The sequence below is a fragment of the Fonsecaea erecta genome, assembly GCF_001651985.1.
Source record: "Fonsecaea erecta strain CBS 125763 chromosome Unknown Scaff20, whole genome shotgun sequence".
Taxonomy (NCBI): domain Eukaryota; kingdom Fungi; phylum Ascomycota; class Eurotiomycetes; order Chaetothyriales; family Herpotrichiellaceae; genus Fonsecaea; species Fonsecaea erecta.
In genome coordinates this window covers 59,769-72,608 of record NW_017387263.1, presented here as the reverse complement: position 1 = coordinate 72,608, position 12,840 = coordinate 59,769, and the positions used below count along the sequence as shown (strand labels likewise).

Below are 12,840 nucleotides of genomic sequence, written 5' to 3'. Positions count from 1 at the left end.
CTTTTGCCAAATTGGTGGCTCCCTTCGAAATTGGCCGAGTCTGATTAAATCCCTCAGTTGCCGCCCACTTTGTGGGACCCATCGTGCGTCGGTGGCCGGGCTGATCGGAGTCCGACTTTCAGGGGACCGTGCCATGTTGTTCCTCAGGTTACTCTCCACCAGTGAAACGAAGCCGTACGTGCACCTTCAACTGTCATTCGTTGCCTTGCCGCCCGAAAATGCCTCACCGGTTTTCCGAGACGACGATGCATCTCTACAGCCTGTGGCACGGCCAGGTCACACAGGAGCTGGGCTGTCTGTGCTTATATACTTGTGAATGCTCCGACTTGCACGAAGGTCACGGCCACACTCATCCCAATTCGAAATCCGCAACGCTCTGCAACCCTCGCAAGTACACCTCTGGCCATGGATGCTGGGCCACCACCACCGGGAATCCCTCGAATCTTCATGGTATGACTGCTATCATAGACCACTCACACGGCTTGCAAACATAGACATAGGCATCAACGCTACAGATGGGGCCCAGAGCCTAATCCTGACATACAGCATGGCTTCTGTATGCGTTGGTCACTACTGCCGTCTGGTCGACTATAGGCACACAGTTCACATGCACCAGGCGCCGGTCAAACATTGTCCACATTGTAGTTCGTGCTGCGTCACCTTCTAGGCTGGGACACATATTCATCCCTGCCGTGCTCCATGGGGAACAACGTGGACGCTCGACGACGATGACGACAACTTCGAGGGCGAAGTCTTGTGGTGGAGGAAGGAGGACAAGATTTACCCAATTCTTGTCGAGATCATGAGGGGCATAAAAGCAGAAGGCCGCCCTGGCCTCGAGCTCTGGATCCGTGTGACCTACGCAGGCTGAAGCGGTCTCACCGGTTACTGGGGCCCACTGATGCCTCGTCGGTGGGTGGAAAATTCCGAACTACAAAGAGGGCAAATACACAGACTTATCGCCCGGGTTGCGAGGATGTAGGCAGAGGGCATATCCGCATGGGCGCTACGCACTTCCGGGTCGGAGGGTTCACGGACAATGAGCATGTGACAACTTTTGACCAAAGCCTCGCAGAGATTCTGGAGCAGTGGCATAAAGAAAGGCCTAGCTCCGCATCAGGAGACGCCTAGCTCCGCATCAGGAGACGTGCCTCTCCAAAGGAGCACACACGATGGTACAGAGGGCGCCGATGCATTCATGTTTCAGCAACTCGAGGGTGGAAATCCTGAACGATTCCATCTCTTTGGAATGGGAGGAGATGGGGATCCATGCGTGATGGTGAGCCACTGAAATTGGGGTTGACCTTGGGGGGAGGGGGGGGGGGAAGGAGGACAGGACACGGCGGCCGCAGGAATCCTTGTGGTATGCCTTGTAGTACGCATCCGCAACGCTGGAGTGGGTAGGCGACCTTCTCGCTCCCAAGCACTGCCCCAAAGTCAGCCACCCCCGCCACTACCACCCGTGGCGCAGTGGCCGGCGGGGATCTCCGGCGGGGGACCGACCTGGAGCTAATAACAGGGCTGAACATCTTGCTGCCTAATTCCGCTTTTCCCCTGCACTCCACTTGCCTATGCCGACAATTTGCTGCCGCCCCTCACCCTGCGGTTGTGGTCAACTGCCAAAAGAAGCGGGAGAGGAAGAGATATCCCAGAATAGGCGGCATGCTGGAGGTGAAGTGACCAGGAGGCGCCCGACCGACCTGCATTGCAGAATATTTGCATTGTTGTCACGCCATGTCAAGTTGCGTGGGGCAGCATGCTCCGCTGCGCAATGAAGGCGCAGTACCCACACCACCGTAAATGTCTTGTTATTGTTGTTGTTGTTCCTCGCGTGGCCGAGACATTGTGGCGCAAATAAACAAACAACCTTGCTTGGCCTGGGCCTTGCGCCAGTGCCCGGCCGGGTGTTGTGACACTGTTGTGGGTGTCTAATTTCCGGGAAATTGCAGTTGCATTCCGAGGGGTGCGGGGCCAGCGGGTCCTCCTTCCCCCCTGACAACGCATTTTGGATTTTGAGAGGCTACCCCGCACGAGGTGAGTCCTCCAGGCCTTCCAACCTTCCCAATTTCCCGTCTCAGAATTCATCTGACAGTTGCACACTCAACAGCGATTCTTGTCCCGAAGGCAGGACTCGGAGGATTGTCACAGCACCAGAACGGCATAACCACTATACCGCCAATAACATGACAGCCCACAACAAAGGAAAAGGCAGGCAGGGTGAGTGGGTCGGGCTGTCCTGAGTGAGACACGTGGTAGAGATCTGTCTGGGTGTACAGCCACACACAGCGCCGACAAGGCCACGTGCTGATCTGACTCTTGGTGCAACCGTGACAACCATCTCGACATTGTGCTTCTCCGCCCTTGTCCCCAGCGCCGTTTTGTCAGAGTTCCACTATCTGCTGACGCGCAATTTTGAAGACCTTGTTTCCCAAGCTCGGGGTATGCCCGGTGTACGCGATGGAGAGGATCAGAAAGACCCAAACGTGTCAGATCTTCGAACGGGTTCAGGGCGCCAATCCTTCGGGGACACCTGACTCCGCTAGAGACGCAGACCCATTTTCAAACAGCCATGCCATTGATCCCATTCAGGTAATCAGATCTGCCGCACACTTTCATCTGCTGCCGACTCTGCTCCTTCACATTTTTCGACTGGTCACTTCGGCTTGCCCCACCACCAACCCGCTCTTTCAGCTGGCGTTCTTAGGCTGCTGAGGATCCAAATGCCCTGTATCACTGGGGCGATGAGGAGAGCAGGAGACAAGAACTTCATTTGCCCAGGAGTGGGTGCTGGGAGGTGGTTGTTGAAGCCGCTCTATGAGACAATGGACACGTCCTGATTCACCGCACGCCTGGCAGATCTGCCCCAATACTGCGACTGGGCTCGCAGATGCACAACGTCATGAGTCCTTTACAAATCTAACAGTGTCCTCCAAGAGTTTATCGGGATGTCCGCCAAAGTAACCGGAGGCGGTTCGCTCTGGAACGTTCGACACTCAATGGCTCCGACAGCCCCGACAGAATTCGTACGCTTCACGAAACATCTTCAGGACGTACAATGTATGTGGCCAACGCGAACCTCTTCCTACTCTGGGCTCCTATCTGTTATCTGCGATGACGAAATTACGAGATTTCAAGTCGGACCGGTCGACGAGATCCGAAAAGCCACCAGAATATTGGAAAGCCCGATTGGTTTTGTGCTTCATGAGCCCGTGAAGGGAAGGAAGAAATCCTGGAAGCCTACTTTGACCACGGCGTCGAGGCCTTCTTCTTGACTCTACATCCTAATTGGAGGATATTGCACGACCCACGACAACCAATTCCCAAAAGGCTGCCGACCGAACTTTATGTGTCAGGGTTCAGGTGACCATTCAACACTCAAAGACCAGACTTGTCGTTTCTGGCCCACAGGTGACAAAGCTCCTGGTCACAGCGTGGCAGGAATCTCAACAATTGGGTGCATATTTCAACATTGGCAGTGAGGAAGTAGCACCAAGCGATTATGAGCAGGCCTTCCATCTGAAGCCGCAGTCTGGAGTTTCGACCTGATCCATGGGCCAGGGAGCTTTCCTATCCAACATTCTACAAGGTCACGGCAACTCTATCTGCAGAACGTCTGAATTGCAATAATCATCCCCTCTCTGAAACTGCATACAGGTACACAGCATGAATCTTGTGGCGTCAGACTGCGTTGACTGATGTTGGGCTGGCAAACGAAAAGGAGGAAACCTAATCGTCACGGAGATCACCGAAGACATCCACAATGTCGAACATGTGGAGGAAGGATTTTCAATCGACCTGGCTGCTCGAAACTGGGTGGAGACCTCGAGTTAGACAACGCTCTGCCTTGCATCCGGCACTCTTAATTAGCCGCTCGCAGGTGCAATCTGTCTGTGGAATTGGGTTGTTGGCAGATGTGGCTGTGTGAGGAATTGCGATGGCCAATGTATCCGGCCGGCAAGTTCTCCTCCTCGGACACAGATACCGATCTCACATTGCAGACGCTGGACTTGATATATCGGTATCATCAACCAATCATGCGATTTCGGTGGTGCGTCCAGTGCGAAGAGTACATTTCCGACCAGGAAATCTTGAAAATGTGGAAGAAAAGCCGGATGCATTGGCTGTCAGGGCACTCTCTGTAATCAATTTTGACAGCGGCACGCTGTTGTCAACTGATAGCGAACGCTTTGCACCGTCGCCGTGTCGGTCTCCTTGCTGACAGCGCTTTTGGGGTGTCCGTAGAGCTGTTATGGTTGACTCCGTTAAGAATGGGCGCAATGGCCGGCCGTCATGCCGACTTTCTTGGCCAGCCGACCAAGCAGCCAAATCCCAGCGTCTGGGGTACTACGCCGGAGACTGCCACCCCAACGAATACAGTGCCGAGCTGTACCCTTCTGCCGTGTCCTGACCATGTAATGCGTGAAGCAGACCAGTTTCGACAGATGGTCGAGCGCCCTCATTCTCCGCGCAATGCTTCTCCCACGAGTCTAAGTCTCAAGAGAAAGAGCTCAATCCACACCATGGCCGTTTTGGGTCGAGAAATGAAATTGAAGTTGACAAACCTCTGGAAGGAGACAAAGGCATGAGCAGGGAGCCACAGAGCGATGCGGCAGAACCTCAACGCGACAAAAGCGAAGGACATGTTGCTGAATGTATTGCGGCGCCCTCGTCCGTCCATAAACATCGTCTTGCTGTTGAATACCAACGGAAGCATTTCCCCGTTTCTGGCCCTCTATCTCCTTCCACCTCCCATTCATCCCATGCAAAGCATTCGACAAAACGGCAAGGGACACGGACGGCAATCTTCAGTTCCTTTGCTCCCCACAAGGGCGCAGTCATCAGCAAAGGGACTCAATGCAGGGCTGCTGTATAAAGGAAAATGAAACTCGCACAAACCAAGGGCTGTCCAAATGGGCGAAACTTGCTGATGAGCGCATCCTCGACCACACGTCGATATCCGCGTCGTCAAAGACAGTGAACAACAAGATGCCGCCCGTCTAGTTCCGTCGAGAACGGCATCTCCAGGCTGTTGAAAACAACGCCCCGGCTTCGAGGTCGGCACGGACAGCCCCAGTTCCAGTCCCATAGATGATGCATATCGGGCTGGTCCACTGCGTACTCACCATGAATCCATCATTGCCGAATAGCGTCTCCAACTCAGGTCGTCAGAAGAGGGTGATCAGAACTGACGACATCTTGTAAAACTTTACAGAATATATTGGACAGCCTCGCCACAGCCGGAGCTGGGCCGCTCCTCGGTGCGAGGTAACAGATCGTCGTTATAGCCGAGGGACAACGAAGTACGGAGCTCCTCAAGCACCATCTTGTTCATGACTTATCAGAGACGCCCGAAGAAGTTCTAATCTCATTTTATCGCCCGGCCTGCGACGGCCTGGACTACATGATGGGAGCCCTGGTACTTCCTGCAGGTGTGGCCGAGAGCCTGAATTGGACTGAGCTGACTCTTTTTATACGCAAATCAGATTGCTGGTTGAAAAGAGAAGGTTTCTACCCAGCTCTCAACGGAATTGCTTCCGGTGAACACGACACGGCATCGACGCTGGTGAACAATTCATTCGTGATAGGGCAAGCCATATCGCAATGCCAAACTGTTTCATCTACCTTCGACATTCTTGTCGCGTTTCAAGCTGTCATGGAAAACTACCATCTTATATGGTGAAGAGCCCAGTGCGGTTCGGATTGTGAGTACTTGTGGACTGGGGTCGTCTAGCGCAACGTATTGAAGCCTGAGTGAAAAGAAGGAGATTATCCGGGCTCCAAGCTACTATAGAATTTCCAGATTTGATTGAGGCTCTAAAGGAGCCGTCTGACAAAGCCATCGTCTAAAAACAAGTGCAGCCTCTATCCGCCATGGTAAAGGACCCGAATTCACCCACTACCCTGGATCTCGACCTGCTCGCTCTCAATCACGGAAGCTCTAGTAATGAATCGGTCCCTGCGGCTACCCGCCAGCCGTCCGCAAATGAACTCTCGAATGACATTCATTTCGACAAGTCTCGCCTGGGCTCCGGTCTTTTGAGGATGCCTTACAACGATCACCGATAGCGATCGCTGCCCTTGAATTGTTGATGATGGTACATCCCGCCTTGGCCGACTGCCGAGTGTGGCGTACTTGTCAAGTCATGGTGGCTGGTTTGTTCTTGGGCGGTAACGCCATCACAGTGTCAATACCTCAGGGGTGGAACGAGCACGCGATATTCTGTCGTGGTGCACCGTCCTCCAGAAGACAGCAGGGCAAAGCGAACCATCAGACACACGGTCCCTGGTGAAAAGACTTCCCGTTGACACGCCAAAGCTCGCTCACTTCTCTACCAATCCGACAAGCACCGTTCCCAAGCGAGCTGGTCTCCTTCCGTCACTCACATTTTCGCCGGGAAATGCGACAGAGCAATGTTGAGTAACTCCAGCCACTTTGACCTGAGCTCCACGAGCACCTGCCTCGTGTTTCTCAAGTCAACGAAATTGAGACTCAATTGCGAGCGACAAACATTTGACTGCAACAGGATGTCTTTTCGGACCCGGTAGAACGGGACCTTGAAATGGAAGATATTGAGCCACAAAGGCCGAAATCTGTCTCCTCGCGACCGGCCAAAGACTTTCTGAATAACAAAGGCCAGCTGTCAAAGTGGCTCCTTGTATAGTAAGGGGCCAATGCTGAGCAAATTTATGATGTTGGAGCCGCACTAGGGCAATCGACAGTGCCGCCGAAGACGCCGGGATGTTGAAAAACACGCCCTATTCCGCAGCACAGATTGTGAGAGTATTCTGGCCGGTAGCCGCATCGGCTCGGTTAGGCCCCTTCTGCTGCGACGGCCTGGTGATGCAGCCACAAAAGCCTTCAAGAGACGGCGAGCCCTTCTTCAACTGCATTTCAACACAACCACATTTTGCCGACATCACCGACCTGGCTGGACGCGCCTTGTCTCTCATTTGTTCTCCGCCTCTTGGCCAGAGAGATCCGGCATCAGCTACTGCAGTCGTGGCCCTGGGGTCTGAAAAGCCCATGACAGGCTTCAGCACGAATTTCCAAAGCTGATACGCTGACGCAAATATTGTCATATCCTTGATGAATGGCGAATCTGGCTCCTCAGAAATGGATGCTGTCTCCAAGTCGTACTGTTTGAGGCTGGCGGGATACGCCACGTACCATATAGTCTTTGCCGCCATTGGCGCGTCGATGCATCACATGCCATGCGTCATTCGGCCGCGGCGTGGAACGCCCGGAGATGTCCGCGAACCTGGTGTCCGAACCGCGCTGCTTCGGCGGTCTTGATCTGTTGGACGACAACGTAGGACTCTGCACATTCGCCAACTTCCGCGAGGTATTGGCCACTCCGATGGGGCAGACGCACAGCAGCAGGGGAGTGGCAGGCCAATAAGCAGGTCAAAGGACGCTGTACCGATCTTCTCGAGCGAGCTATTGGAGTGAACATATTATCGGCATTTCTAGCAATACATCTCTACTGTTAGAGCAATCTGTGCCAGGTGTCTTCCGAGAGTGTTGATGACATTCCGGAGCATGTGTCGAGTTCCTGCTCGTGGACCGCATGGCCCGTCACGACACGGCGCGGCGACATATTGCTGCAACTTATGTTTGGGATCTTGGAAAATGTTGGCTGCGTCGTGAACCAGAGCCAGTCCCTCCACAGCCTAGTCGAGATTGGTATCCATATCAGCTCTTCCAGCTTGCAAAGCACAGCCGTGCTTTTGTACCATTGAAGGCCCCAGGGCCGCGGATCGTCGGATTTGTTCAGTCAGGTGTGTTTCCACCGCGTGTGTGACCGTCTCATTCGGTGTTGAGACTCGAAATTAGGTGCGGGAGTGTGGAGAGAGCTGTCTTTGAGGTATATCGGCGGGGAGCAGGTCGTACGATTCTTTCTAGGTCGGGTGCTTCTTCAACCCCAGAATTGTTGTCCATTTCCATTCCAGGCAACTGTACGTTTAGCCAACTGTCCAGTGGATGGTACTGAGCGCGTTGCTCGCGCGAGGACATTGAGCCATCCGATTGACACCGAGGTCACGATTAGACAGCGGCTAATCACTATATACTCGACGTTTGGGAGAGATCTCCAAAGAGCCCTTGGTGCCTCTAGAAATCATGACGCCCACCGTGAGACTCGTGAGCACCGAGCGTCCCACAAGGAGCCTTGAATTGGCCTATGGGGAGTCTTCCAGTGACAGCTTATATAGGAAGAACTGTCGCGATTGTCATTGTCGTTGTTGAATGCTAGAAGAAGCTTCGGGATCGATGCTCAAGCGAACCCGGGCAGGAGCAACATCAAGAAGAACCTAAATATGTGAAAGAGAGAAGGTAATGCTAGATATTTGGTACTATTCTCCTTGCAAAGCTTCTCCATACTAAACAGTTTCGTTAGATATGAGGAGGTTTTCGGGGACCATCGAAAGAGTCCGAAACACCAGAGACTCCTCCAGCCTCGCTCGCCATGCACGTCACATCTGACCAAGGTTCTGGTCGAGAGGAAAGATCAGGATATCCCAAGCCGGCTGTCGAGCCCCAACATTAGCACTCGCTGCTGTAGCGAGAAGCTCTGCGCTCACATCTACTGGCGGAGCCGTTGAGCAGCGATGCGGTGAGCCAGTCTCCTCTGCGCAGTCCATTTGTAGTAATATCTGTTCACCAACTGCCTGTTCTCAGATAGCATGTTGCCCTAACCATATGGGGTAGGTTAGCCGATAGGTAACACTGCGCCACTGCCTGCCACAGGACGCGCTAGCGCGCTAGCGTACTACTACTAGATAGATATTTTCTGGCCACACAGAAAACCGAGAATGAGAACTAAGTAGTCCCACATAGCATTCATTAACCCGTTGGAGCCGTAGCTTCGCCAAGGTTTGACGGTCGGATCCGCTGGTTTCCAGCTGTACAATCCTCAAAATGGGCTGGCTGATAGACGAAAACGGTTGTGAAAGGCGGAGCGAGAACATCGCATCTCAATTAACAACCGGAATCATTCACCGAGGCCCAAATCCAACCAGCATTGCGGTATGACTTCGCCCATTGTAAGGAAGTATCACAACACAGCAGCCGAGAAGCTATAGCCATGCAAGCCCCCACGCGACGATCAGAGACTTCTTAGGACGAGCGCTTGCAAGGGACGGATGAAATCTCGAGCTGGAAAGAGAACGAGGACGAAAGCCTGCGGGAGTCCGTCTCGCAGAGCAGTGTGAGACCAGAGGACACTTTCACCAGTCCTGCCTTGGATCTCCGCCCTCGAAGATCTCAAGGTTGCCTGTATTGCACATCATCACTGCCATGGATTGGAACGGGACCGCTCGGGAGAACGAGACTTGCTTCAAAGTTTCAGCCGTGCCACTAAGCCCCACTCCTCTCCTCCGACTTTTATCAGTTTGGCGCCCCTGTCCACTCCGTAGTCTCTCATGTAAGTCTCAACTTCAACTGCCATGTTTCGCGAGAACACGAAGACTTCAAGTTCATCATCGAGTCGTCCGCCTCCAACTTTGTCAACCAACTGTCTGGCATCTTCCGAACAGCCCACCATCGTTTGTGCTAATAAATCCAAATCGCCTTGTAAAGAGCCGTTCCAAATTGGCTGTCCACCCATGTTATTTTCGGTAGTCAAATGTATCTCGCGGACACTTGCCGTTGTGCTTGTCGCACTCACCTCTGCGCACTCGCATCTGGTCTGCTCAACAGGGTCGTGGCGCAGCGAGCATTTGCCAAGCAGGAGTGTCGGAAATATCCGTCAGATGAGCCGGGAATTCGGGCAGTGATATCAATTGCCCATGCACACGATAAATGCACCAAATCTTGAAGTAATGAGTGAAACTCCGCCGCCTCCGCCGCCTGAGTTTGCTCCACAGGTTTGTAATTCTACGACTCCGTGTATTGGAGACGCGCTATCCTTTTCGAAGCTGCTGGATGCATCTTGCGTTTTGGCTTCACGACATCCCTACGGACGAGAGAGCCCGCGGATACATACTGCAGAACTGCGAAGCGGGACGGAAGTATGGTAACCAACAGCGTACATATTGCATCTCAGCCCCATTACCGAGTACCTCATGCAGATAGAGAAAGCTCGTAGAGACTCATATGCACCCTGGAGCACATCATTTTCGTGGACCGTCCATCTACCAGAGCTCGCGCACGCCGTCACTGTGTCAGCCCTTTCTGAATCAATGTGATTGGCGCGAATAAAGTACGTGACCGAGCCATCGATCGCTCCATTGCCTTTTGACGAACCCTGGGCAGTCGTGGATTTCCGAGAGGACCTCAACACATAGTCGTAGTAGTCCGAGAACCTCAGCGGATTGGACAGGTCTGCAGAGGCGGTTCAATCATCCGGAACACGATGCGAAGAGGTCCATTCGGGCTCGAAATTGGCGGTTTCGATGGCATCAATGGCTCCAGTGTTTTCGCAGGACTTGGCGGGTATGGTGCCACCTCTTAGCAGCCGAGTCATGATTGGTACTGCAGCACTTGATATCGATTTCACCTGAGTTCTCGGGCTCTACATTCAAGTCGTCGACGCGAGAAACATGGCTATCGTTTTCGGCACCTAGACTTCCTGGCAGGGCTCACGCGAGATCGGAGGTCTTTGTCAAAGTCAGTGGGTTGGTAATTCATTCGATCTACTCACGGCGATATTATTCGTCTTACTCCAAACCGCATAGATAGTGGTTGAAGGGAATGCTGGAGCTTGTCAATGATTGCAGTTGATACAGAGTTGCTCGAAGCTTCGACGTCCAACTCGACCCTCGACTTTGGGGGTCTGCCAGCTTTTCCTGATGACGATGACAATTTTGACGAGGCCGATGTCCAAGTAAGTCATGGACAGCAGGGTCGAGCATTCCCCACCTTCATTGACAAGTACCAATACATGCCCGAAGCCCTCGTCCAAGTCGACTACATTGCCTCGACGGTCTACAGTATCCGACTCAATGACCTCGCATCTTCAATGGGAGAGATTGTGTTCGGTGGTGTCAACACTGAAAATGAAGTAGAGAATCGAGGGATATTGATATGAGTGTGTGGCCCAGCTATCGCCTGTCGGCCCTACCATTTATTACCTTTCCATACCCAAGCACTTCAGGAATGGGCCCCATCTGTATCATCTCGGCAACCGCGGCGACGGCGTCATCCTCCGGGGGAAAATGCAAGCAGTGACCACGCGCGGGCAGATGGACCAGATGGCATATCTCGAGAGCCAACCAATCCCTTCTCGACCTCCTGGACCGGTGCCGCTGGCGGGCCTATCAAATTTCGAGGTACTTTGTTGCGGATGTCGTTACGATTGGGCAGTTTGTTCTTGTCCTCGTAATTGAGCATTTTCTCCACCAGTACCGAGTCGTCCGCCGCGGCGACGATTCTTGGAGGGATTTTTAGCTCAAGCAAATTGAAGGGCGAGGTAGAGCAAGAGGTTAGTTAACCTTGGGAAGGTAACAAAAACTCATCACTGACCCGTAACAGTGATGCGTGGCCCCTTGTGCGAGCCTTGTGATTTCTGTACCGTGCGCAAACGGAACACCAATATGCGCCATCTTCTAAGGGTCTCTTGTGTCTCTCAAGGCATTTGTGTGGGCAGTTCCAATGGTCGTCCCCTTGCCGCCAGGTTGCGTGGCGGGGTTGTGGTGCCATTATTTGGGTCCGTCAGCACGACAGCGCCGCTGTGAGCCCAACGTCCGGGAGCACCAGAAACAGGAAAGTCGTGCGGCCGTGCACCATGCCAAAGAAGTTGACGCCCAGCGCCTTGTGGATGTACCCGGCGTTTTCCCACGGGCTTGGTGGTGCGAACAAAGTTACCAGCGACGCTTGAGAGTCCTTGCTCAGCTTGACACCAATACAGGATCCCAAAGCTATAGATTCAACACCACAACGCCAACAAAGTGTCCTCCGCGATCAAGACTTTCGCTCTTATTTTCGGTTGCCTCGTGGGACTTGTTCATTTTCCGTTCTTCAGGTCGGTTGGATATGAATCTCATTTTGACTGTGGACGAGTCCGTACAGTAATTCGGCCAATTTCAATCACAGTCTCACAGAGGACTTCGAAAACAGATCGAACGAATCCCAGCTGAAAGACCTCATGAAGAAACATATTTTGGCGACATTCAAGCTTCTTACAGGTTCTGCGGCTGAATTGACTGGGAGATGCCGCACATAAACATGTATCTGGTCTGTCTCAAATGAACTTACTGCTCTGCAGTGATGCAAAATCTTGTTCGCGGCGCCTATTTTGCATGTCCGAAAGCATGTGGCTCAACCCTCCGGAGCTATATCAAGACCTTGACAATGTCGCGGAAAACAAAACCTGATGGCAACAGGCGAATGAAAAGCAGCCCAGGTGCCTGCGAAATCCCACTTGGATGTTTCTTGTTCACTTCACAGAGGGAGATTCTGAGCGAGCTGCGCCAGAAGCTGCAAGCCCCAACTGCCCGAGGCCGCAGCAGTTAGCATGTTCGTACAGCAACACACAGGAGATTCGAAATGTGATTGATGGTTGCTGTGATGTATCATGGCTCAACCCTGCATACGCTGTAGTAAGAGCTGGGCTGGTTCGCTGCTGTAATGGTTGTTGCCAAAGGGTGGGGAGGTGCGCTGCACTCCGTCGACGTTCGATTGGACTCTGCACATGTCGCAAAGACTGTCCAGCTTCCATTCGAACATACCTGGCCCTGCCACGACCACCTGAAATGCAATAGCAAGAGAGTTCCTGTGTCACCCGGGAAGCAGGGCTGTTACAATGACTGTTACAATACGCTTCCCGGCCGACAACACCCCATAGGGTGAACGGCCCCCAATGCCAAGGCGGACCCCAATGCCAAGGCGGACCCCAATGCCAA

At 53.1% G+C, this 12,840-nt stretch overlaps 4 protein-coding genes across 4 annotated transcripts; 2 read left to right on the top strand and 2 right to left on the bottom strand.

Moving 5' to 3' along the window:
• Positions 1 to 218: 218 nt before the first annotated feature.
• On the top strand, positions 219 to 871 carry AYL99_11981 (hypothetical protein; the record flags this gene model as incomplete). The annotated part of the gene is made up of 3 exons (XM_018843485.1): positions 219 to 450; positions 501 to 556; positions 668 to 871. The coding sequence occupies 3 exons, from the start codon at positions 219 to 221 to the stop codon at positions 869 to 871; spliced, it is 492 nt and encodes a 163-aa protein (XP_018687191.1).
• Positions 872 to 6,756: 5,885 nt separating this feature from the next.
• On the bottom strand, positions 6,757 to 7,188 carry AYL99_11980 (hypothetical protein; the record flags this gene model as incomplete). The annotated part of the gene is made up of 1 exon (XM_018843484.1): positions 6,757 to 7,188. One exon carries the CDS (start codon positions 7,186 to 7,188, stop codon positions 6,757 to 6,759), a length of 432 nt encoding a protein of 143 aa, XP_018687190.1.
• Positions 7,189 to 10,706: 3,518 nt separating this feature from the next.
• On the top strand, positions 10,707 to 11,027 carry AYL99_11979 (hypothetical protein; the record flags this gene model as incomplete). Its single annotated transcript, XM_018843483.1, has 1 exon — positions 10,707 to 11,027. One exon carries the CDS (start codon positions 10,707 to 10,709, stop codon positions 11,025 to 11,027), a length of 321 nt encoding a protein of 106 aa, XP_018687189.1.
• A 623-nt stretch (positions 11,028 to 11,650) lies between these two features.
• On the bottom strand, positions 11,651 to 11,982 carry AYL99_11978 (hypothetical protein; the record flags this gene model as incomplete). Its single annotated transcript, XM_018843482.1, has 2 exons — positions 11,651 to 11,856; positions 11,907 to 11,982. 2 exons carry the CDS (start codon positions 11,980 to 11,982, stop codon positions 11,651 to 11,653), a joined length of 282 nt encoding a protein of 93 aa, XP_018687188.1.
• Positions 11,983 to 12,840: the final 858 nt, after the last annotated feature.